At 43.1% G+C, this 26,924-nt stretch overlaps 1 protein-coding gene across 1 annotated transcript in view; it reads left to right on the forward strand.

Moving 5' to 3' along the window:
• mctp1a (multiple C2 domains, transmembrane 1a) overlaps positions 1-26,924 on the forward strand; it is a 151,790-nt gene that overhangs the window by 120,781 nt on the left and 4,085 nt on the right. Inside the window, exons 16-20 of the mRNA XM_078250478.1 lie at positions 4,052-4,108; positions 10,196-10,294; positions 18,543-18,652; positions 19,425-19,534; positions 19,845-19,942. Coding sequence (XP_078106604.1) covers positions 4,052-4,108; positions 10,196-10,294; positions 18,543-18,652; positions 19,425-19,534; positions 19,845-19,942 — 474 coding nt within the window. The remainder of the gene's footprint in view (positions 1-4,051; positions 4,109-10,195; positions 10,295-18,542; positions 18,653-19,424; positions 19,535-19,844; positions 19,943-26,924) is intronic.

A 26,924-nucleotide genomic window follows, 5' to 3' on the forward strand; every position in this document is an offset into this window, starting at 1 on the left:
AGAGAGAGAGGGCCGAGTATAGAGGCATTTCAGAGGAGGGGTGAAAATGATGTAGCTACTACTTCACGTAGTAGAATTTTACCTTCCCTCTGTGGAGTGTGTGTGTGTGTGTGCACTTGTTTCATTGATCCACACAGGGTCTATTCTGTTACTTCCATGAAAGTAACATACGTCCCTTCGAAGTACAGTTTTTTTGTTCCTAACCCGTCAAGTTAGGCTAAAACACTCCTGTATGTCTTACAGTGTGGATATACAACTATGGCTAACTATACCTAGTTGATTACTTAGTTAGCATTTCTTAATTATTTTGACTTAATGCTTAAAATATATTTTCCGTATTTCTATATCAGGGTTATCCTTGCCTGTAACCTCAGTTTAAAACTGGTTTTGGCTCTGTTCACGTTGTTTTACTCTAGGTAATGTACTAATCCACTACCATACCTCCAACATCAAAGTCAGAGTTAGCTTTGCTCGAGTTAGGGGAGGAAGGAGTTTACAACTAGGCGTGAATAAAGATTGGCCAATTTTAAATTGAAGACACTGTGCTCCAGGTACTGATTTAAGTTAATGGACATAGGGTCACCTTAACCCTACAGAGCCATGAGACTATCCTGTAAACAGAAGGCCACAGTAATGATCCCTTGTGACCCTAAGAGTTTGCTCTCTGTCCTTGAATAGCCACTAGGGGCGCTGTTGTGCTGTTGATGCTGTACAAGGAGCTCCCTGTGGAGGCAAAAGGAGAATACACAAATTCCCCTCCCGGGAATCAGTGGAGAAATAAAAGATCTTCTACCTGATAGACAGTTCTTGAAAAGCTTTATTTTGCTATTCCTTTTTACCACTTTTTACAACTTGTTCATCATCTTAGTCAATCAGTCCGTGCAGCAAAACACCAGATCCAAACACATGCTGGGCTTTTCGCGTACCTTGGACTTTATTCAAATTTAGTCCTGGAATATTTTAGCTAGCACAGTGCATTCCATCTGGCACAGAGCAACAGTTGATGGGAGAGAAAGATCTCGCTCTGTAAGGCTGAATGAAAATTATTGCTAACATGAAGATGCAAAACATAGGAGAGTCCCAGTTTTAGCTATTTAGCTTTCAAGTCACCAAATGGAGTAAAGCAATTGTCATGCAAGGATGCATTGAAGAATACACTAAACATAAGGACCACCTCTGATTTGGACTGGTTGTTTGGACTGTAGTGTAATTAAAAATGAAGTCATTTACACACAATCAAATCCTCTACATGCAGAGTAATAGGCATCAAGACAGATACATTAATGCACTCCCCCAGTTTCGTTCTTAACAGACAGTATTTGATGGAAAGTACGGTAATAAAGGAAAAATCAGAGTGATGTAGCAGAGCTTGTGCTTTGATCAGAAACTTAATTCTTGCAAATCAGCTTTTTAGGTATAAGCCATAAGGCCAAACAGATGTGTTCATACTTTTTACAGCCATTTCAACTTTCGATGTCATTGGTCTCACTTATATTCTTTGTATGTATTTTATATTATCACCGTCTTTGTATGTATTTATGGGGCACAGTGTAATCTGTAAGAGTAGCCTGCATCATCCCTGTATAATTTGAATAGGTCTGAATATGTTAATCCCCACCTCAGTAGATATTGAATTGACTGGAGCAGCTCTGCAGGCAACATGAGCTCGACACGATCCTGTCGACAGCAGGGCTTTGATGCTGCCGTTCTGTAATGATAGTAATTCAAACAACATGATAATGGGGGGATAAGCAGACAAATGATATCATACACCAAACGGGTCTTAGAAAGAGCAAAAGAATATAAGACAAATAGAGAGAGAGAGAGGGAGAAAGAAAGATGTTTGGAATTCATCTGCTGCACTGAGGTAATTTATATCCTCTCTTACTGAGACAGTAGCTTCAGTGCGCACATTTAGTCGTGGCAATCTTCAGGGCAGATGACATGTTCCATGTCTTTTTATTTATTAATTTTACACTGTGTCTCATTGCAGGAAACATGACTTCTCTCTGTAACCAGAGGCGATAGAAGAGAGAGAGCGGCGAGTAGAGGGAGACAAACGACTCTATCATTCTCTCTGTCTCTCTAGGTCATGCTTCTCCAGCTAGCTCATGCTCATTCCCTTTGTTTAAAGTTTAGAGCGTGTGCCAGGCGTGCCCTAGTAAAGCCTCTGTGTGGTGGAATCCATTATGTTTGTATTTTGGCTCGGGTGAAAGGATTTGGGAGGAACCATGATGACTTTATAAACAGTTATAGTTCATTTGTTTAGAGTTGCCAGAAGGCTTTCATTTTACAGTATCACGTCTATATCTTTTGCCTTGGCTGAGCACAAGAATTCCCTCTCTGGTATTTGTCGTAGTGAATGTATTCTGTATCAATAGAGAGATTGTGATCTGTGAACAGTCACACTTATTTGTCTAGACACTGATGGAGTCTCAGTGAACTGGGAATAACCAGTTGCTGTACAGTCAGACAGTTAAAACGATGGGTGCCATGCATACATGCACAACACTTTCCTCTAGTGACTCTGAGCCATTGATAGACACACACAGACACACACACACGCACGCGCAAAAACGCACTGTTGACTCTACCCTCTCAACTCTGCTGTTCTGAACTCCTCTTTGTTTGTGTGGGAAGCTGCATTTACATAAGAGGCTTATGTCAGCCGCCACATAGTTTCCCCCCTTATTCCAACGAAAAACAAAAAGGACAAAAGCTATTGTCTTGTTAAGTAATGGTTTTTGGATTTCTCCAAACTAGTTTGTGCGGTTCTGGAGGTGGTTAGGGGGTTGTGGTGATGTTGAGGCTGAGTTTTTTTTGGGGGTTGGGGTTGGTAACGCAGTACAACAATAAGAGTAGATGAATGCTGAGGTTGACAGCTGTAGGGCTTATGAAACGGGTGTTTGTTTATGCAAATTGGGAGACACAATATGACCTTGTAGCTTTGATCGACAGAAAGAGGGCAGATCAGAGATGCAGCGGTGATCTATGGTTTTTCGCATCGTTGGCATTGGACTACACAAGTGAACAACTCAAGTACTGTATCATTAAACAATAATCAGATATAGTATCACTAAACACAGTGGCCCTAGCTGCTCTTGTTGATTCAGGGCTTTCCATATGTGCCAAGACGTGTTTACTTGCTTGCTTTTTACAGATAGGGGTCTGAGCTGTATGTTAAGGACTGCATTTTCCATTAAGCTGTTTTTTCAATGCATTTAATTTTTTATGTAAAATTGCAATTGTTGAATAGGAAAATCTACAATATGTATGCATGTACCATTGTTATGTCGTACATTTAATGTATCCATTGGTACCTTTGTGTTCCTGACTGTGTGCACTGTGCTGTACAGTGTGTATCGTGGTATTTGGGGGGCTCTAAAGCTACACCAGCTCCAGTTTCATCGGTTGTGGACCACTGAAGCACGTAGTTGCTGTTCTTTGTGACTTGCTCTCTGTGCTGCAGGCTTTCTTCTTTCTTCTCTCATGGAGCATCATTCTGTGAGGGGATGTGAAACGATAGATAGATGAATGTACAGCAATAGGAAGGCTGGTGGAAGAGGTGAGAGACGAGTGCAAAGGTTAGAGAGGTCAGATGAGACCAAGCAGAGACAGAAGAAGACGAGTTCTGCGGTCCCGCTGAATGGTGTAAGATTTGAATGCTTTTGTGCAGTGCGATTTGAGTGGATGAATAGACTTTAATCCTCAGCCCGTTGAAATTCAAAGCCAGAGAATTTGCTTACATTTCCAGAAGTGTCAACACATTTGAACAACGGAGTGTTTCTAAAATTAAATTCTAATTCTAAACCTTTCTGACGCTCATGACATATTAGCACACACCAATCCAATAGTTGTTTTGTCTGCATGCTTTCCATACTCATTAACAAACTCTTGCCAGACATAAGCATAACCAATCAGCTTTAGTATGCCTCTTTGGCTGTTCTGATGACGTTAACCCTGTGTTATCTGATGTTTATCTGTACTATAGCTGTTGCATAAACATTTTTATTTCTCTTTTTTTTCCTCTTTTCTCTGTTGCAACTGTCAGCAAGCAGTGGAGGACCTGCTGGAGGATGAGGATGAGGATTTTGACAAAGATGACAAGGTAATTACGTCTTGTGTCGGGGATGGAGTCGCACACAAACGTGTACACAAACGTTTGCACTCGCACACACACATACGCACACTGCCTCAGGAGAGGTTGACACCGCTTCATACACCGGAAACAAACGGACGAACGGAATGACTCCATCTTCCCCTCCCATCTCTTCCCGTGGTCTCACTGCCTGAGGCACAAACACATGTGCAAAGATTGTACAACCTTCTAAAAAGTTTTGTCTGTAGATGTACACACGGCACATTCCTCACCTTTCCTTGGTCTGTTACAGCAGTTTGGCACACTATCCTTGTTTTCCCCATCATGTAACACTACTGTATGTCAAATTTGCGTTTGTGCTTCAGCCCTGCTTCCTGAGAACATGCACCCATATAAAGTGCTTAGTTAGCTATTTAGGTCCATTCACTGCTCCTTTATGTCCCAGTAAAACAGCATCTGGGCTTGTCCAGACACTATCAGGTAACAACAGGTGGCTGCTTTACTGCCTCCGCTCGTTTACACTGTAGGAACAGCTACTGAAACAAATGCCACTGGATAGGATACAGTCCCATGTCAATGCTCCACTTGGGAATGGTAATTGAAATGGTACAGCTCTTTATCCACCCACTGTGTTGTCTGGTTTTTGGTGAGGCACACTTGCAATGAAAACAATATTCTGTTTGATACTCTTTGATACTCTGATGAGACTTGAGCAGTGTTAAACAAGGACACAATTGTAACTTAAGCTTATAAGTGAATTCCAAAACTTTTACTGTGAAAGTAGTGAAGTACCTTGACTGAACAGTCTGGAATCTGAAATTATTTGAGCTGATATATGATGCCTTACAGCTACACTCCAGCAATATAAAGGTTAGTTGACTAAAATGTGGTAAATTACGTGGTCTGGTTTGGTAATCCTTTTGGAGAAAAAAAAACTGGCTGTTTGCTATGGTAATTGTAAAGGCCTTTGACCAGGCAATCTGATATCTGAAAATTATTTTTGCCTGAGGACACTGTCTGCTGAATTTACTATGCAACTACAACCTTGCTATAACATCTCCCATTTTAAGGGTTAAGTGCAAGCCTGCAACAAAAGGGTTAAATAAACACATTTATAATGCAGATGGTCAAACAGTCATCCCACCAGTAAGTCAGCCAGTCAGGCAATCAGTCAGCCAGGCAGCCAGTTGGATGATGAGCACACAAAGATATGTGAGCATTACATCCTCTCCCACAGTGATGTAGAAGCAACGTTTCATGGCTGTGAAGTTCCAAGGCTGAAATGTACAGGGGGCCACTGACTGAAGATATGCACCAGGCAACCTTGAACCTTTTTTTTTACCCCTTCTTTTTACATCTGTCCTCCATCATTGCATTTCCCACCTCCTCTCATGGAAAAAATAAAAATACAGGCATTTGAAAAGCTGCAGATTATATGAAATACATTTTGGACTTTCATATTGAAATGAGGTGCAGCAGCAGCTTTTGCGGCCTCTGTCAGATTTGGTGCCAAACTGATTATTCCACATAAGAGGGCCTTGCTCTCTGTGCTCACACAGGGCTGGGATGCTGGATAGCACAGCCACCACAAAGGCTACAATTTACCAACTCTGGCTTCATACATTTTGATCTATTGCTCCCCTCAACTGTTAGCATTTCATTTGAGCTGTAGGGAAGTTGAAAGGGAGGCTTTTTTTTTTCTTCACCTACATGTTCACTCCCCTCCCACTCTGCTTCTACCCTTCCCTCAATCGTTCTCTTCCCTGCCTTTTTTCTTTATTTCCTTATGAGACATTTTCTCTCTCTCTCTCTTTCTTTCTCTCTCTCTCTCTCTCTCTCTCTCTCTCTCTCTCTCTCTCTCTCCCCCCCCAACCTGGTTAAGTGCAGAACAAATGGACTTTTAAGGCTTAACAAATTTGTCTTTTACATTGGATATGAGGTCTTTTAAATTGAATATGAGGTACAGCTTCAGATTGTGTGAGTGAGTATGAAGGACAGGTCAAAGGAGGCCTCTTTTATGGCATAGGCCTATAGAGGAGAGAGGGAAGAAGGGAGGGTGAGAGAGAGCAACAGAGAGAGAGGAGAGTGAAAAAAAGATTAATAAATATGCCAAGGCCTCATTTTAATTGAACTTGAAGCATATGTTGCAAGTATGTACAATCCGTCCCAGATGTTTACTCCGGCCATGTGCACAGCTCTTCCCAGTGCACCACAAGTTAGCTATTAGCTGGATAACCTTTGCTCCAGAGGCTAAATGCGGTATTACATGGCCAAAAAGTAGAGCACCTGTTTTTCATTGCATGGAGCACCCCTTGCAGGCTTTTTGCCTTGGATCACCACATGTGTTTTGACTTAACAGATTGTTGGGCAGACGTGAAAAGTGTCTTTCTTGTGAGCAAGCACTGATATTAGTCACTTAATCTCAATGAAAGTCCAGCATCTAGACTAATTGATGGGGACGGCTCAGTTGTTAAAGCCAAGCAGGCAGGCACACGAAGGGTGAAAGAATGTTAGACACAAACTCATTTTTTCTTCCTCTCCTCCTCCACACTGTGTGTTTGTGTGTATGTGTGCGCTGACCTTCAACATGGAATGTTGCTCGATTCTTATTGCCTACACACATAAAATATGTTAGCCGTATACTGCCCTAGATTTTAACCTCTATTTTCAATAAAACTACTTTTAAACATAGTGACAAGGTGCAGATGCAAATTTCTCATTCCAAGTACATTAGTGATCCAATACATAGATTTAAGACACACAGTTAGTAGAAACTGTAATCAGTATTATATATATTCTACATGAAAGGATCTTGATTTTGACATGTAATTCATTTAGCCACCCACGTTGTTATTCATCACCTTCCTAGTAACTGATTTTATTTAACTGGGACATTATCAGAGATGTAGTTGTCATTGGAAATTGTTTAATCTCTTTTGGATAATGATCTTTCGAGAGTTTTCACCCAGGAATGTAATAGACCTTTGTTATGGTAGACATTTTGACTGGGTAAAGCAGAGGTGTAATTAATAACATTAACAATGGCTCCATTCAATCAAAGTGGCCCAGTAAGCCATGCCACTGAGCAGCATGCACAATACCAGGACCCTGAAACTGATGAAAAGCAAATAACAGCAAGTATCAATGTTATTAGCTATGCCTGTGATTCTCTGCTATGATCAAAATATCTGCCACCTTTTAAATGACAGACAAGCATTCACATCCAGGTATCTATGACTTCTTGTCATCTTAACCATCCCTACACCCCCAAGACAAAGCAAATGCATGCCCTTTTTTAAATTCTATCTTTCTGTCCCTTAGTACCTTTTATGGACCGTTTCACTATCTTCCAATACAGCTTGAAGTAACATTGCGAGACTTGGACAGTGTGAGATAGCATTCCTATATTTACAGGCTACTCGCTGCAGGGGCTTCAGCGTGCAATGTAGCCTGTGATGTCTCCTCTCACCTGTGGGCTCACTGTCCAGAGCTGGCATGAAGCAATCACCTTAAGGCTTTGCACGGGTGTGAGTGTTTGTGTGTGTTAAATGTGTTTGTGTATTTGTGTGAGTGTCTCACTTATGTGTGTGCGTTGTGGCTCAGCTGCCTGCCATAGGTGGGCCTTACTGGAAAAAGGGAGAGAGAGAGAGAGAGAGAGAGACTGAAGGAGTGAGGAGATTACCCTCACACGGTTGACTGGTCACTGAAGCGCTCGTGCTCCGCTCAGCTAGGCTCCACTAGCCTCAGGAGGACCTGACACCGATAAGATACACACTGCAATCATGTCCTGCTCACGGGCTTACTGCTCGGTGCACTCCCTCTCTCTTTCTCTCTCTGTGTCTATCTATCTATATCTGGCTCTTGCACACACACCATACCACATGCACCTTCAAAATCTCTCCCGTTTCTTGCTCATTTTCTCCTTCCCTCCCTCGTGCAAAGTTGATGGTAAATATAGAGTTGACTTGATTCATCAGCTCGGACACATTGATCTGTGAAATCTGAATTATCCTGAAATGAAAAGTCATTTTTAAGTCTTATTTATGGACCAATTCCCCAAGACATTCCATATTAACCAGCAATAAAACATGTTTACATTAAAGACATCAAACAGTAACCTATTTGCTGTTTTTTCATTGTTGTTTTGATCTACTGAGGCACCAGCTGATTAAAGTTATGCTTAATGGGATGGCAATACAGTTTTGAATGATATAGGACTGTATGACTCATGCACAACGTGCGTGGGACACAATAAATAGTCTTGGTATGGCTCACCCAGGGGTCCAAAAAGGTTAGAGCAGGTTGGAATGCATGTTTAATGTCATCAGTTTTAAGATTTATTTAGTTAGTTTTTTCCTTTTGAGGTCTTGATGAGTCCACTGCGTGTATAATATAATAATATTATATAATATCATACATGATCTCTCCTGCCACACAGCCATCTTCCTACACCACAGTATCTCTTTATCCTTCTCATCTATAGTGCTGAGACAGGCGTTCCTCCCTCTACTGCTTTCCCTCTAGGCATGAGTGTTTATCAATGGTTCTCTGGCAAGTATATAACTCCTGGCGAATGGCTAGTAGCAGCACACATATCCAGTTCTCATCCTGCAGGCCTAACAGCCATTTCCAGCTACTGATTTTAACATCCAACTCGGTTTGTATCTATCTGCCTCTTTCCCTCCCCATCTCTGTCTCAGCCACTGTCTCTTCTTCTGTCTATCATTAAGCAAGAGCCTCTATGCTCCACATACTGTTAAATTAGAACCACTCTTTGTCTCTGTGTGAATATGGTTAAAAACAGTGTTAGTTTTTGGACTTCTCTCCATAGCATATGGAGCTCTGTGGCACCTTCCCAAGCCCCGGCACTCCTCTCTCAGTCCCAGTCACAGCACTGCGCCGATCGTTCAGATAGCAACATGGCATAATGTAATTGGACTAAAGAGCGCACTGGGAATTTTATCAATGCTCTGAAATAAAGTGTGACTGAAATGTTGTTCTGGGGAGGCTATTGAGCTTGTGATGCAGCGGGGTTGTCCTCAGGTATCCGGGGGGGGGTTCAATTGCTGAGGGGAGAATGGGAAAGAGAAACAGAGAGAGAGATGGGAAAAGAAAAAAGTTTGAATGTCTGTGTTCTTTTCTTCTCGCCGCCTATGAAGGATGAAAAGCGTCACGCTTTAAAAGATGCTTTTGACTTTTCCGCTTCATTTTTCTTCCAAACTCAGTTTTCTTTTCCCCCGTTGTTCAGCAGAGACGCTGGTAGGAACTGCATTTTAATCATGTTTCGCTAATAGAGGAAGGAATGAAAACAAAAGGGAGGGTGAAAGAGGCATGGAGGGGTATTGTCTCTCTATGCAAAATACACTGCATTGTTTGTTTTTCCTCTTTGTCTCACACACACACACACACACACACACACACACACACACACACACACACACACACACACACCCCAGGTGGATCATCTCTCACTATGTCTATTCCTCCCAGATACATATCTATTGCTTTGTCTTTAACTTTCCCTCATTTCTCCTTCAATCTCTGACTCTCCACCACCCTCTTCACACTTTTACTTTAACTCTGGCCTTTGTTATTTAATTGAAACGTTGTTTTCACTGTCTTTTTCTATAGTTTTGGACACTATACCTTTAAGTAAATACAGTTTACAATATCATCTCCACTGCCATTGTAAAGATGATAGACATGGGTTCTCCTTTGGATACAGCTTTGCCGTAGTCCAATGGAAGCAAAGAAAAACAAGCCTCAAACCAGTGCAGTTTTAACCCAACTATCACATTTTAATTTCAGTTATTTTGAGTTCTTTAAAAAGGTGAGTACTGAGAAAAAAAATCTATTATGACTCTTGTCTGTACTGCGAGGTTAAAGCTGTTTTCAGTGCAGTGTGTATGTTTACCATCTCTGCAGTACATTTGGTGAGAACAATGTTATTCTTACCTACAGGCTACAGCCTAGTTATATTGGCCAAAACATCAACTTTAAGACCCAGTTGTAAAACATCCACATTTTTTCTTTAACCCTTTCACCTTAATTTCTCTGGGTTGTAAAGAGAAAATCTCACTGTAATCTATCCACAAGGACCCTAAACCAGGCCCCTGGGAGGACAGCCGTGATAAAAACCATATCCTCGAGGATATGTTGGCTTCCTGGCACTTTGAGTGGATACGAGCAATGGTGGTAAGTGGGCATGTGTGTGGCTCTGGCACTGACTCCTGATGGTGTATGTCGCTGTCTTCCGGTTTCCTACTTAGCTCATTGTCTGTCCGACGGCCTCTGTCTGCCGTCCTGTCCGGGTTTGTGTACAGTATTTGTCTCCTGTCCACGTCTCAAACAACACCCACGCACTGCACGTTTGGCCTAACCCCACCTCGAGGCCTCCGCCTCTGCCTGCTCTTTAAGGTGATAGGGGAACTAATGGGGCTCCAGCATGAAAGGCTGCTCCTGTTTTTTTGTGTGACTTCCCCGTAGCACTGTAGACCTGTTACACTGCAAGGTGGCCGCTGTATTGAGGTGCAATGCTGTGTTAACTATGTTTTGCTGGTGGGACTTTTGGCTCTGGGATACTACTGTAAAGGGTGACATTGGGAGTGATTCAAGTGAATTTTTACGTGATTGGGGTATAATCTGTGCAGGAGAGGGGCCATAAGGCAAAAACAATTCCCTTCATAGAGTGGTGGTGTGTATTTTTTTATCTATTATCTATTTTTTTGGAAAGCACTAATTACATTCCTCTCACAAATAATGATTCTTTTAACACCTTATGACCCCTTAGTCACTGATAATAAGCACCGAACAAAAACATTTTCTAATGACTTTCAGAGCCCAGAGTGTGTATACTGTGTGTGTGTGTGTGTGTGTGTGTGTGTGTGTGTGTGTGTGTGTGTGTGTGTGTGTGTGTGTGCATGTGTGTGTGTGTGTGTGTGTGTGCATGTATGTGTGTGTGGGTGGTGGGGTGATTTAAATATGTTTGTGAGCACTTTTTCTTAAAAGTTGCTAGAGAAACGGCAAAACTATTTTATATTGCTGGAGCAAATCCCAATGCTCATTATGCCTAATGCAGCAATGTCTACTCCCCCAACTGTTATTGTTCTGAATCACATACACACAAGCGGCTGAACCAAATGAACTTCCTGACTGATGAACTATGCATCAAAGGATTACGACGAGCACTCGTTGCACGGTAGGTGAGGAGTTCTTGTGTGCTCTCATCCACCCAAAGTAACTCTCTTCGAGTCTCTCACCAAATAGGATGTTGGAGATGGCACACACTCAGCCCTCCCGGTCTCTCATTGGACAGAATGTGGAGCACAACACTTGACAGCATTGTCGTCTGAATTTGAAAGTCAGACGTGTTAGAAGGCAGACGCCACCTTTTCTTTTAACAAGAGTCATGAATCTGTAATGAGCACAGAGAGGATGCATATTTTATTTACTTTTTTGAAGACATGATCCCTTCACTTCATAGCGATGCACTCTCGCTCTGTCGTTTTCTTTTCTTCCAAAACAAAGTTTAAAACAGTGAATGTTACAGCTGTTGCCACTGCCTGTGTCTCTCTGAACATGAATATGTAATTAAAGGTACAGCAAAGGTAGCAAAAGCTTTACAGACCTAGGTGATGAATCAGATGTGATTTTGCTCAAACAAGATTAAGAAATTATTTACTTAAACATTTTTTAAATATAAAATAGTTAAACATCTTAATTAGTTAAATATAGACTAGACTCTTGTGGATACATACTCTACCTTACAGAATAAAATAAATACTGTACATTTATTTCTATCCTAATTACCAAATTTTGTACCTTATCAAAAGATGTAAAAGCCCATTTGTGCCTTTATATTGGGCTATGGTTAAAATAAGGAATTAGAATTTAGATTGTGTAGTAGCATATGTTTTAAGCCATATCCAGACAGAGAGGCTGAGACAGACAAACCGATAGACAGACTGACAGACAGACAGATGGGGGGAGATGGGCTGGAGCAGCTAAACCAGGCCAACAGAGGACAAGAGTAATGTTGTCCCATTCATCACACACTGCCAGACTGAATCCTGGGAAGGACAGGGGAAGGAGAGCACAGGAGCAGGGGAGCAGAGGTGAGGCAAAGTGGGGGAGAATTGGGCAGGCTGGGGGTGCAGGTTGGGCGGGGGTCGGTTGGTGTTCAGCAGGAGGCGAAGAAGGGGTAGCGCAGAAGTTGCGCGTGCATGCGCAACGTTGACTCTGATGGAGTGGCTGGTGTGGTGGAGGTGATGAGAGGCCCCAGGGGGAGATGGGTAAAGATGATCAGTGGCAAACAACCTCCTGCCACCCATACTCATCAGAGACACACACAAACGCACACTCATAACACCAGAAACCTTTCTCTTTAGGATAGGAAGCAGAAACTCAAACTGAAAATAAGTCACCACCACAGCTTCTTCTTTTATTCACTCTTTCTCTCTATCCCTCTCTTTTACATATGTGTATATTTATCCTCGCTATGGGACTACACTGGGTGAAGAGACTAATTAGTACTAGAGAGCATTGTGTCTGCCTGGTCCACCTTCAGCTGACAGTCCATTTGGACCTATGGGGGTGGGGCTTCACATTTTAACGTGGCCTTTGTGTGTGCAAGCCGCTTGATGAGGGCCAGGAGGACGTGCAGCTCATCTCAACACCCTAGTCAAACAGATATTTATGTGTTTATGATAAAAAGAGAGGGAGGGAAATAATGATGTATTCCCAGCATTCGCTCATGGATTAGTTGTTGTATGAGATAAATTATTTATTAAAACCACAGCTTCAAAAGGGGGGGAACATCTGCCTCTTTCATGTGGCGCTGGCGAGGTGCCAGGTTGCATGGTGGCATCCGAGGCCAGTCGCAGGGCCTTTTGTCTCGTCTTGTCATTTCCTGACAGAGGGGAGATGTTCTTCTAGGCCACTGGGTTCCCAAGTTTGTTTTTATATCCCTTAGGGGCCTCTCTTAACTCCCTATGGGTTAAATCTGTGACTCATCACTTCCCAGTAGAGTTGGAAATACTTGAAATAGACACAGATGAAATGTATTAGTTGTCATTTTAAGGGCAGTTATTGGCTTACATAATGTGCCTCTGTTTTAGGAGCTGAGCTATTTAAGTGGTCAACATGAGAGACGGAAAGGACTCCATGCATGCTGCTTTTAACTCACTGCCACACATTTCTATCAAAAGAAACTATCAGATTCACTATGCCTGGGAAAAAAGTTGAGCAAGTGAAAAATGACTTTACAAAGCAGTTGCTCACATTTCCATCTCCTCTCCCCCTAGTGAACAGTGTTGCACTTTTATTAATCACAAAATTATTTTTTATATTTAATAACTTTCAGTAAGTCAACAATTCAGATAAATATTACATTTATGGTCACAAAAGTCATTATTTTCTTTTATCTAAATTTGATTTTTCAGATAGATTGCAGCACATCAGTTTTAAGTATACAGTGGATGCTAATTGTATGCGGTATTTATTACTTTGTCATTCCTAATTCTTGCACAGGCTCTGGAAATTGAATTTGTATCGCTCCTAAAGCATTCCTCAACTTGCTCAACTTTTCAGTGTTTTTTTCTCCCCTTTTTCCTGGGGTGGAAATGAGAGGGATTCCGCCTCCCTCTGCAGTTACAAAATCAACAAGAAAGCTTTCAGATGCCCTCTGGGAGCCACATATTAGCATCCTGTCACATTTTATATGACATTTCAATTTTTACTGTGCTGCCAGAGTGAGAGGCAGAAAAACAAAGAAAAACAGGTGCAATTTTAGCACGGCAGCAATGAGCAGCAGCCACTTGTGGTTCAGACTCATTTCGTGGTGTGATGGGATGTATGGTGCTGCATTATAACAGTTAGGTTTATCATTTTTATGGTGTAACCCAGCAGGGAGAACAATGTGATCAGAGGTTAAAACAGTCTCAAATGGCTTTTTCTATTTCCACCCAGTAGATATAGGACAGATATTTGAGTCCATCGTAATAGGCTAAGTCCTCAGTGACCTCTCTCTTGTTTAGCTCTAGGCCTTGGGTCAGTGAAGAACAAACTGTCTTTGCAAAGTTTACAACTGCTCACTTTGCACTTTTGCATATAGATGTACTCTGGCATGATGCTATCTTTCTGAAAGAGAAATGGAGCAGTCGAGTACACAGAGGCATTGCACATTTTTCCTTTGTTAAATATTTAATCGAGTGTTTCAAGGAGTTTTCCACATTTGTTTACCACAATTTACCAGCAAGTGCAATGTGGTTAGCCTGAGTTGGCTGTTTCTATTCATGTGTGTGTGTGAGAGTGCGTGTCCCTGGGCTTTGTCTGGTGTCACTGAGGGTTGTTTCTCCTTAACAAATGCAAACAACTCGCATCACTTTAATGAGCCTTCTCCGTCTTCCCTGATGGGAGCACTCCCATGATGCAGCCTGCTCCACAGACTTGTACACAGGGTGTCTTAATGCTGAAGTGATGGGGGCTTAGCTGATATTTGATATCACACTTCACACATCAAAACAATGATGCAAACTTTGGACATAACCAAAAAAGATACATTTATATCTTTAAATGCCATATACGCAATTAAAACAGCTCTCTGCCAACAAAGGGCGCCAACTCACTTAATATTTATGCTGCCAGCTTGATGAAAGTTAATTGATGTCAAAGATTTCTTCTGCACATAGAACCATTTTATACACGGAATAAACAGGTTGTCTCAAAGCAGTTTTTCATTTAATACACAGAGTAGTATGCAGTTCTTCTGACTTTACCCTGCTCACAACGTTCTGAGTGGCCCTGACCCTTTGCTATACAGTAGATCATAAAACAAATGCTCTTCAGAAGGAGAGACATACCGTCACACAGGATTGTATTAATATTAAATAATTAATATTAGTTAGACACTCTGGAGTATGCAATCTGGAGACACACATTACTGATGTTTTAAATTAGCAAAATCACTGATGATCATGGGCATTCAGAAAATGAATTCAAGCAGTATGTATTTTCTCTAATATATTCTGTCAACCCACAACTGGGAATGTTAAAATGTATTCAGGGTTTTGGTATTCTTGCATTTATTCTTACTGCTCTCAACTTTACGTGCAATTATTTTGTATCCTTTGTATGAAGCATTTGGTTTGGTTAAATGTAGTTGTGGCAGAAAGCATGCCATCTTTGTAATTAAATAATCATTAAAGACCTTTTATAATTCATCTTAGACTCAGATTTGCTTTATCTCTTAAGTGCAGTTAATGGCATTGTACACAGTGGTATATGTCCTGTATTGTACTCCATATACAGGCAAACATGATGTGTACGTGACAGAAAAGTATACATATCTCATCTGCAAGGATTCAGACCTGTCTCTCAGTAGATGAAATCGTCAAAAAGGAATGTTCTGTTAGCTGACTGCAGTGACGATTTGTAGTACACAAACTGAACTGGCAGTTACTGTAACATGTCAGTGTAACTCATTGCAGATTAACCTACAGTTGCAGTCTATTAAAATGCATGATGCTAAACTCATTAGGCAGGCTTATTGCACTGTCTGTCTGAATGATTCAAGCCATGCAGCATCATCCTTCAGAACACTGTTGTCAGAGGTGCTGGGATTTGTTGCATACTTTAAGCATTAACATGACTTGCAACTGAAGCCAAGTCAAAGCGAGAGGCCTCGCAGATTTAATTTTATTAGCCGTGCCTTCAGGTCTCCAAACAAACCCACTTAGTCTTCCTGACAGACACAGGAAGAGACAGAATGGGAATACCGGCCCTCGGTCTCCTGCACAGACCCTGCTCGTCTTTCTGAGTGAGAAGCTCGGCAGGAAAATCACAGAAAGCATGACAAAACTGTGTCCTTGATTTAAGTTAGTATACTAGTGACGGATCCACTCTGGAGCATGGGTGTTTTAGAGAGCTCACCTCCCTGATACAAATATTTCACAGATTTCTTTGTTAAAAATCTAAGTCAACTGAATGCTTCCTTTCACCTTGACTGTGATGTGTGAATGCCATGTCTCTCTCCTCATCTTTCTGTATCAATTCCCCCTCTATCAGTGATGACATTGCAGTCTAAAACAAACTCCCTCAGTAGAGAATGAAACTGCTTCTAGAAGTCAAGGGCCCTCATCGTGTAATCTGTGTCAGGATATAATATCGTTTGCAGAGTCACACAGCAAGACCAGGTGTGCAGATCAACCTTATCTAATAGCTGTAGGGTGTGTGTGTGTGTTTGTGTGCATATTAGGTTCCATTATAGGAACAGGTTGCCTGGCTCCATATGTGCGCAGTGTGCGGGGAAGCTGGGAAAACAAGGTTCTCCGTGGCCCTCTGTGTTATTGCTACCTCCCGCCTCCCCGAGCCGTGTTTGAAGACAGGAAATACGAGTCAGACCGCAGTCCGAGGGGCATGTGGCAATGGTTTATACTCCGATGACCTCTGACCTATCTTCTCCACCCCCGCCCGCTCTCTCACACCACTCCCCTGGCCCTCAAACACTCTACCGAAAGTAAAACAGCCTGACCCGGCCCGGCTCAGCTCGGCTTGGCCTAACCCAGCCCAGCACAATAGACCCTGCGTCCTGAGATTTGTTTGAGGGAGCAATGAAAAACAGATGGACTGAGTACTGAGGATAGAAGGAGGAGGAGGAGGAGGAGGAGAGAGAGGGGAAGAAAGAAAGGGAGTCTTGTAAAATATTTGCGAAGAAAAATAACCCAGGGACGCTGTCTAATTATATCTATTTGTCTTGTGTGGTTTTGCTGGGGAGGCCATGTGGTCTCCCTGACTGCTCCATGGTTCATTTTTCACATTATCTGATCCTGGATGGAGAGTAAAAAGAATAGGGTGGGTTTCGGGGGGGGGATGTGTGGGTGTTTTGGGTCTCAATGGGAGGGTTGTGGTGAGGTGCGGGGTGGGGGGGGGGGGTGATGTGGTAAAGGCCTCTGGGGTCCTGGAGGTTTCTGACTGCTTCACTGTCTTCTTTGGGTATAATGATAAGGATTACTGAGTTTTACTTCCCTAATCTAACAATGTCCATCCATCTTCATCAATAACACAGCCATTGCTATACATGCCGTTTCTCTAACAAAAGATAAATGTTTGTAGGGTGTCCATGACAGGTTATGCCATAATCTTTTGGTTTCTCTTAAACTTTCTTAAGCTTTACCTTTTTTTTTTGTCTCTTCACTTTGCCGTTAATTAACTTAAGTTCTTTAACAGCTATGTAATATCTTCATTTTCCCCAGCTTTATGACATCCAGATTCTTATCTGAACTATGAAGGTTTCTGGCATCTTTAATTCAGTTTTATTTTATTCATGAGTGTTAATTTGTTTAACAAATCATCTCAACAATAATGGAAACGAGCACATCAATTAAACCACTGAGAGAATACCAGCGACTGCCCGCCCTCCCCCTAAAAAAAATAAAGTTATTGTCACTATATTAGCAAAAAAATCTTTTTTTTTAAAATGTTCTGCATGCTGGCAGGGTAACCTACTATAACTGGATGATCTTATAATGAAATAGCCATATTGAAATGTGACCACCAGTGATAGTTCCACTGGACCCTCTGTAACTTTCTTCTGATAATAGATAGTCCTCTTTTTGTTATGCCCCCCTTTTGTCACCCAAGCATGCCCACCAATCACATCCAGTCTGCATGTTGATGTCCTCACTCAGCCAACGGCTCTCGATCACTCTGTGTCACCTCATTCTGTCCACATCCATCCCGTGCCTGCCTGCCTGCCAGTCAGTCAGCAGGCAGCTCATTGGCTGTTGCATGACTTTTTCAATTCTTCACTTTGTTTCAGTAAGACGGGGGATTGTAGATTTTAGATTGCCTGCCTAGTTTGAGCCCCCCCCCCCCCCCCCCCAACCCCATACTTCAGTGTTGATGGTTCACAACCATCAAAAGTTGAAAAGGAAGAGCTCATCATGACGGGTGACGACGTTTAATAAGGAAGATAATGTGTTCACGGCTGGTGACATCATCCCAGTGTGCCAACCAGTAGAACAAAAGAGGGCTCTGCCCGGTCTTCCTAGCTGTCTTGGCAGCAGCTGAGAGAGAGAGAGAGAGAGAGAGAGAGAGAGAGAGAGAGAGAGAGAGCCCAAAGTTTGATGTATCCATTCGGCTTTCAGTTTAATTCTGCCTCTCTGTTCACATATTCAAATTTTCCTGTGTGAGCATTGTGATTTGTTCTGCCGACTTTATATCTCTATTACTGCCTGGAATTAAAGCACTCCATCAGTTCATGCAGGATATCCGGTGATTTGGCTCCCCACCCCAAATCTTTGACGCTATTTAAAATGTATTGTTTTCACAAAGATGCCTGTGCCCAGCCTCTGTCTTCTCTCTCCTCCCCTCTCTTCACTGTCTCTCTTTCTCCCACCCTCACTTTCTTTCTCTCTCGCCTACATCTCTATCTGTCCTCTTGCAGGACTCGGAGAGAAAGGGCTTCATGAACAAGCTTTATGCCATTCAGGACGTGTGCATCAGTGTGCAGAATGCACTGGATGAAGTGGCCTCCTACGGCGAGAGGATAAAGAAGTGAGTCGTAAGCCCGCTCCTCGGCATAGGGCCCGCTCCGCTCTGCTCCGCACGTCCCAATGTTTTCTCCCGCAATGCCAGGTTGCTCCGCTTCCCCTTGCCAGCCTAACTGAGTGTAACTCAGTGCTGCTCTCAGGAAACTCTGCCAGCGTGACACCCAAACACACAGGCTGTCTGTCTTTACGTCCATCACATTTCACTTAACACTGCATGACCTCTTAACTGAATCATGTACATACTAGATTAAACACATGACTGCACATGCACACACACACAAAACCATTTATTGACTGTGCTCTCCTGCATACACAGACACTCTCACTTTTGCACCGATGCATACAAAGCAAAGGGATGGCAGGGAATTTAGTTTTGATTAAAAGCTGTAATGAAAAAAAAGTGTCAGGCCGAAGGTGCCTTCTTTGGTTACATGTAAAAACATTTTAAATCAAGCTGGCACATTTGTGCCCTGTGTTTCTGTGAAGTTTAAATCATTTTACTGATCAGATAGTGTGAATTGTATTGAGTCATAGCCCATTTTCACCCTGCAATGCTGGCCTACAAGACTTCAGGTTGAAGTTATTCCCTTTCTGCACAGTTCCAGTGAGTTTGATGAATTTGTAGTGCAGCGGCATCCAGATCAGCTTGTTTGGGTTGAAACGAATTCAAATGCCCTCCCTGACTCCTCTCTCTTCTCTACTCCCGTGTTTGGCTAGAGTGAACTTTGCCATGTCTCCTAATTTTTACAGTTCCTTTTTTTCCTCTCTCTTTTCAGCACATTTAACTGGACTGTGCCTTTCTTAAGCTGGCTGGCCATCGTGGCTTTCGGCGGGGCCACCATCATCATCTACTTCATCCCTCTACGATACATTGTGCTAGCCTGGGGTGAGCTAATGTAAAAATGTGTAATGTTTATTTACATGTACTGTTAAGTGTAAGTAATTCAATTTAAGTTAAATGTAAATACAGTATGTAAACTAAACCTGTAGCAGAGCAATGCAATTTATATGTTCCATGTGGCTTTTCATGTACAGTATTGTATTTGGGTTAAAAGCACAATCGGGGAGTGTAATGCAAATTATTTAGAGAGCACAACCACCATAAAGGCTTTAACAACTCATACAACATACAGTATGTGCTGATGTCCACCTTTTTTTCTTCCCTACCTGCCCCCACCGTTTTCCTCTCTCTACAGGGGTGAATAAATTCACCAAGAAGCTGCGAGACCCTTACATCATTGATAACAACGAGCTGTTTGACTTTCTATCCAGAGTGCCCTCAGATGTACAAGTGGTGGGTGAACTTTCCACTTTCATCTCAGCCTCATCTTTTATATCTTTTTGACAACACATCTGTCAGTTCCAGACACGGGCAAGGGTTAGGGCTCCTTTTATTATCTCCTCTGTCTCTAACTCCGTCTTTTTTTCGTTCTTTCTTTTTTCCTCCTCTCAGCCATTGGCGCCTCACTGTTGTACTTTTCATGTAGAGTGAACTGACTATCCATTGTTTTAGCCACGCAGACATCTAATCTAATTGTTTCAGAGTCGTTCCTGTGTTTTCCTATTAATAGCTTCCTAGTCTAATTCAATTTCCACATACATAACTGGAGCTCTGTAATAAGATAACGAGGTTAAGTGAGTTTAGTGCCCAGCATATAACTAGGTTGATTGACTCCATACACATACACTCACACACAATTACAGTTAGCTGTTGTTTCCCAGCTATGCTAGTAATTGGAACAGAGTGTAAACCAACAGTTTACCAGCCCCATGCGGTTTTGCTTCTACATTAACCGTGAGATCACATTAACTTTGTGGCTGAAGACTACAGATGCTTCGTTAAAATATAGGTGTGTGTGTGTGTGTGTGTGTGTGTGTGTGCGTGTGCGTGCGTGTGTGTGTGTGTGTGTGTATTAGTAACGTGCTGTGCTGCTCAGGACAAAGTGCAGTTTAAACTGCAATTAAGCGGCAGCTTGTGAAAGTCGTTGTGTTATCCAGCACTGATGGTGTCCGCTGTGGCCGTTAAGCCCTGCAGTGCTGAGTTCAATACACACGCACATCAACGCACACATTACACACACGCCGGCTGAGGCTGAACGACCCGGGGCCTCTGATACGACCAATCCCCTGCCACATCAGCGCTGACACACTTCCTCTTTGATCGAACTTCTTTCATCTTTACAGGGTCATAATCCTTGCTCCCCTACACACCCCCGCCAACCCCCCGTGTTCTCCCCCTTTGGCCCCCGTGCAGTTTTACAGTTTCATAGTTTACTGGGGCCTGCTGCAGCAGTAGGCACAAGGCAGGTAGCCATGGGCTTAAATGAGCCCAAGCTGTCCCCTCTGGTGTAGTGCAGCCACCTTACACACCTGGTGCCTAGAGGAGCGAAGCGGGAAAGGGGCCCAGGCCAAGCAGGTATGAGGCCTTTACAAGGCCCCTAATGAGGGCCTGCTGGCTAGGGGAGGTGGGGGCAGACATGCTGCTCTGGTCTGGTGCCCGTGCTGCTGGAGTTGTGCCTACTGTATAAGTAATACTGTAAGTGCTACTGTAACGGTTATTGCTGCAGCTGTCGGAATGGTAATTGTTGCCAGGTTTCACTGACAGTTTGGAGGCATACCGAGTAATGAGGGTGAAAGACCAAGGGAGAGGGGTAAGAATAGATTTCAGGGGAGGAAAGATGAGGATGGAAATAAAGGAACTGGAGGAGGAATTAGGACAGAAAGTACAACTAGAGTTGATTGATTATTAGAAATGACTTGTTGATTATTTAGGGAAGGGTAGTGTTGTTTGTATCAATAAGATAAGGTCAAGGGAATTTAAATGTACTGCTCAGTCATCTGATAAAGAACTGAGACTAGCACTGATCACTTTCTTACTGAATCCAAAGGTTAACTTTCTGCAAAGACACCTCGCTCAGCGGTCGTTGGCTAAAAACAGACCAGAACGTTCTACTCTGCGGTGTGTCCCGCAGTGCTGGGTTCACCTCATTGCCTGCCCCCACCTTACTGGGTCAAAGCAGTCCGTGGGGATCAAGCCCTTTGGGCTCTCAAATGATGCAGAGAGGTGCTGGGGTCCAAATGGAGCGTCCCCTCACCGGCATGTGTCCATAGCACCCACTGGCATTGGTGCAGGGGCACACTATGCCTGATACCATGGGTGACTAATGAAGTGCTATTTCAGGGCCCGGGTGTGACCTAACACACATACATAATCACACACACACACACACACACACACACACACACACACACACACACACACACACACACACACACACGCTCTCCCAGCAGTAGTGCATGTGAGGTGGGTTGGGGGTGTTTCAGTGCAGTGTTCCGCATCATTTAGAGGTGCTTCAGTGCAACCAGAACTGATGAGGTTCTAATGACTTTATATACAAAGGGCATCCACGCTGGGCTACAGTCCATCATAACATATGTCACTATAGAGCACCACAGTAACTGTGGAACAGCTTTTGGACTCTCATAGTTTTCTCATCTTTCATTTATCTTTATAGTACACGTAAAAGTACATAAAAGAAACTTTGCATTCAGCTGCAACATTACTCACGTCTCATCGGTTGTGCAGTTAACGGAAGGAACTTTAGTCTTGCAAACCATCTCTTTAAATCAATGACACTGGGCCTCTAACAGCACTGTCAAACACCCTTTAAAAACTAAATCCCCAGTGGTGCATGGAAGCCGCAACAGGCAGAGTTACCTTTTTACCACCTGAACAGTTTACTTAAATCATTATGTCCCTCTGTGAGCAGCAATGTTAAAGGTGTGTGTGTGTGTGTGTGTGTGTGTGTGTGTGTGTGTGTGTGTGTGTGTGTAAGAGAGAGAGAGAGAGCGAAAGAGTTGCTGTCCCTCTCTGGGTAACAGTTTCTTGTATCTGGTTTGTATCTTTTACCAGCGTAAGCTATCGTTATGGTCATTATCAGGGAATCCTTCATGTCCTCTTAAACGAGGCCAAACTGAGCACCTTTATAGTGCTCAGTATTCCCTACCTGGCGTTTGGGAGGTGTCAGTGCACTAGTATGTTTTACGACGCCATTAGCAATGTGAGCTAGGGAGTGCGTAAGTAGGGGCAAGGCAATTAGCATGCCAAGTGGCCCTTTATGGTGTAAAGGAGCTGGATCAAACCCCCAGTACAAAAATAAGCATGAATTCCAATTTTGCGCCTAATGAGCGGTGGGAAGTCGGGTTAATATTTTTAGACAACATTTATGTTGGGAATGAAACCTCATTGGACATCCAGGGTTCAAAGGCAGGATAGTTAAAGGTTGAAACGTTGCCAGATGCCATCACTTACATCTACCAGAGGTCTTTCTCTCCCCCACTTTGTCCTTTTTCCACTTTTGTGACAAATTTAAAAATTTCAGTGCAAGTGGCCAATTAGTCACTATTCAGTATGTGTCGTGCCATAGCAGCTAATAGGCAAAACTTTTCTTACTGTGTCATTGCTCACTGATTTATGCCACCTTGACATGCCTTTTCTTTCCCAGCAATACACGCGAGTGCTGAGTCCTCCGCTCTGTGTGAACTATACACAATAGTGTTTCCCTGGAAACATTTAATAACCCTTATGCTCCATTAGGCGTCACATGAGATGAAACCCGCTGAGATTTGTGCTCTGTGGAAAGGACTGGATAACAGAATAACATAGTATCATTAAAATGTTGCTCCCTTGCCTTTCTTCACTTCTTATTATTTACTCGCCTATTTGCCTTTTTTTGCTCACTGTCACCCACCTTGTGTTAGCCTTTTCTGCCTGCCCACACTGCCATCATCAAAACACAGTCAAAGGTTCCATGTGAGAGGGAGAGAGAGAATGAGAGATAGTGAGAGAGGGGCAGGTCCCGGGATGCTTTGTGGGTAACACCGTTAAACCAAGCACAGTACACAGCGCCCCTTCAGCTGAGCACACTTCAAAGCCTGTTTTGCACTTGTACAGTCAACATTTGGGAGCGGAGAGGAGAGGAGCGAGGGTGGAGCAGCCTTTGAGCAGCGCTCGGTCTTTACCCACTGCCGCTCCTGTCGATGTTCCCTTTAAGCTTCCCACTCGCGCTACCAAATTGCTTATGTGCTCGCCGCATTACCACACTTTTTACTTTCACCCCATTCTGGTTTCTTTTATTTTGCTAACGTCCCACTTTCTCCTCACCTACTCTGCCTTTTCTTCTCTTTTTGACTTGAACTAGCTTTTGTTGTCTGCATGGGTTTAGAGTGTGTGTGTGCATGTGTGCGTGTGCGTGTGTGTGTGTGTGTGAGTGAGTGTGTGTGTTTTATTAGGTGAGGTGAGCGGGGAGCCAAGGGTATAGCATCAGGCAGGCCTGTCACCTGTGTGGTGGAATTGAACCGGTGACGCATGAGCTCCATTTCTCTTGGCTGGCAGCTCTTCACAGATAAAACTCCCGTTTGATTGAGATATTGTTTTTTCCCGTACCTTTTTTGTTTTTGTCGATCCCCTTCGCTACCCTTCATGGGAAACAAAACCCTACTTTCTACTGACATGCAAACTTTTCTTTGTTTTTCTGCACTCACAAATAGTTTTGTTTGGACAGGAATGTCAACGCGCAGAATTAAATTGCCGTGTTCCTTTTTGCTGCTGTAGGCGTTTGGTCGTGTAATGGGACCACTAACAGCCAGTGATCCTGCACAATATCTGTCCTACTTTTGGATCTGTGGTAGCTTGCTCAAAGCCTGCAGCAAACGATGAGTGAGAATGAGTTGCACATGGAGAAACATTTTGGCGTATCTTTTGTGAATTTTGCTTGCAATTATTTGACATTAACAGACATATGTCCATGGAACTACGCTACATGCAGATGTGCTTACTCCTTCACTCATGAGTGAATTAAATCATTCAATCGTTCAGTCACTTGTTCATCCACTGTCATTGATCGCAGTTAACGTTGGTGCTCTGCCAGGACTGTCATGGTCCCTAAACCAAACTACCACTGTGCGCACACACACACACACACGCACGCACACACACACACAGATGGGGCCATGTAAACTCCACTCTATCCCCTGGGTTTTGCTCCCTTGTCTGCTTTAGTTGGCAGGGCTATAAAAGGATCCACACCCACAGGAGAACAGTATGTGTCATCACACGAGTGTCCAGAGATCTCCCTCAGTCTCTCAGTCTTCACTTTCATTGTTTTCTCTCCTGTCTCCTTTGTTGGGTTGTCCCGCTCTCTGCCCTTCCTCCCTTCATCTTTCTATCTATTTCTGTCACGTCTTTATCTCGCTTCCCATCACTCCTTTCCTCCCTTGTTTTTCCTCCACCTGGATTATTGCCCTTGTATCCTTTCAGGCTACCTCATAGTCTCTCATTTCTCTCGCTGTATCCAACTAACCGTTTTTATTTGTACAGCTGTTTAGTAGGATGTTAGTTTGCCTTGTGGACAGTGAGGAGTATCCAGATCTGTATCAGTGCAGTCTGGCTGCCTAGTGAGGCGTAGAGAGCAACACATGCTGGCCTGACCACTCTGTAAGCACCTTAACGAGACATTGGTGACCACCACTGTGAAACAGAGGAACTGAAATACCCCACTGTATGTGTGTGTACGGTGTGTGGATTTCTTTGGGATTCAATGATGCAGTGGCAGGGTGTTGTGTGATGACGTGATGTGGGACGCGCGGGGGTGTGGCTGTACATTGTCTTTGCTGGTATTCACATGTGTATGCATGCATTGGTGAGCACACACACGCTTCCTCAAGGCCTCATTGAAGCGACAGTGGGAACCAGTAGAAGATGGATGATGAAGGCTCGTTCCCAGCCAGTGCTAAGAGACGCTGCTGTTCCCGTCCACAGCAGACAGACCCACCATGAGACAGAACAGAGAAACCATATTGACGTCAGTTTGTTGTCTGCCTGGAGAATCAGAGCGGTTGTCAGTCAATCAGACAGGCAGAGTAGCCTACAGTACATCAGCCTGGGAAGGATCCCACAGACGATACTGGCTCTTTGGTGCTGTGACTGTTAAGTTTTTTATTTTTTTATTATTCTATTAGTATTCTGATTCAGTGGCTAGTGCTTGTCAGTGTCTTGAATCTGTCTAGGCTAGTGACTGTATTTGTGTGCATGCACACACATCTGAAAGTGAGAGACTGCCAGAGTGACAGTCTCTGGTTGTTGACGCTCAGCCACTGTGATGCTTTTGCGTCTGAGTGTCCATCACTTAAGAGCAGCTTCTTTCGAAGCTCTGCTCACCATCTTTGCAAAGCGGTGGCGGCGGTGCTCGGTCACAGAAGGCTTGTATCATGTGGACGCACCGACAGTTTTGTTTTCATTACTTAGAATCCCTCATGGGGGCGGCAGAAACTACGCACTATAGCTTTAAATTAACCAATAAATTAACATTAAATAGCGTTAAATTGTCGGATTAAATGAATATTTTGAACGTTTTTGGTAAGTCACTTATTCACTTTCTTGCCGTTAGATGAGAAGTTTGATACCACTCTAGTCTCTCATACTGTAGGTATCTGGTAAATGTGAAGTTACAGCCAGGTGACAGTTAGCTTAGCTTAGCAACGGGAAACAGGAAACAAAAACCAATGCTGCATTATTTTTTAGCTGGGCGCAGTAACCTCCTGGAGTCTCTGCTTGTTGCCTGACAACCTCACAGTGACAACAAAACCTCAGAAGGTCACCACTCCAGATCAAGAAATATCCTAGAATAATAACCCTCCTAAAATCTACCACAGTCTTTTTTACACTAGGTGGGTTTTGTTATCTTTGGACAGAGCAAGGCTAGCTGTTTTTGGCTATAGCTTCATATTTAGCTGACACATATCAGAGCGGTATTACTCTTCTCATTCAACTTGCTGTAAGCAAGCGAGAAGATAACAAACAGGTGTATTTCTCAGTGTCACACTGTTCATCACATTAAGGCTACAGTAGGGCTGCAGTAGAGTATGTAGACATGCAGCAAATCAGTGAGTTAGTCAGCTTGTACTTACACTTACATAACTGTTACAACATACATAAGAGAATAACAAACATGTTTTAAAGAAAGTAAAATCCTGCTTTTAAAAGGCTGTATAGCTCACCGGGTACAGCATGGCATTGAGATTGTTTCGGTGGAAAGCTTCCTTGTTATTAAGGGTGAGAATACACACATAGTGCCTTGAACTAAAGTGTCCATCAAATATCTTTGTGATCACACCATGTCAATGTTGAGGTGTTTTCTTCTGCTGTTCTTGAGTAAATATCTGAACAGTGTTTTTAAGGAAACTAGAAATTCTGGACATTCCTCTCTTCGTCCTGC

The sequence above is a fragment of the Sander vitreus genome, chromosome 5 (genome assembly GCF_031162955.1).
Source record: "Sander vitreus isolate 19-12246 chromosome 5, sanVit1, whole genome shotgun sequence".
Taxonomy (NCBI): domain Eukaryota; kingdom Metazoa; phylum Chordata; class Actinopteri; order Perciformes; family Percidae; genus Sander; species Sander vitreus.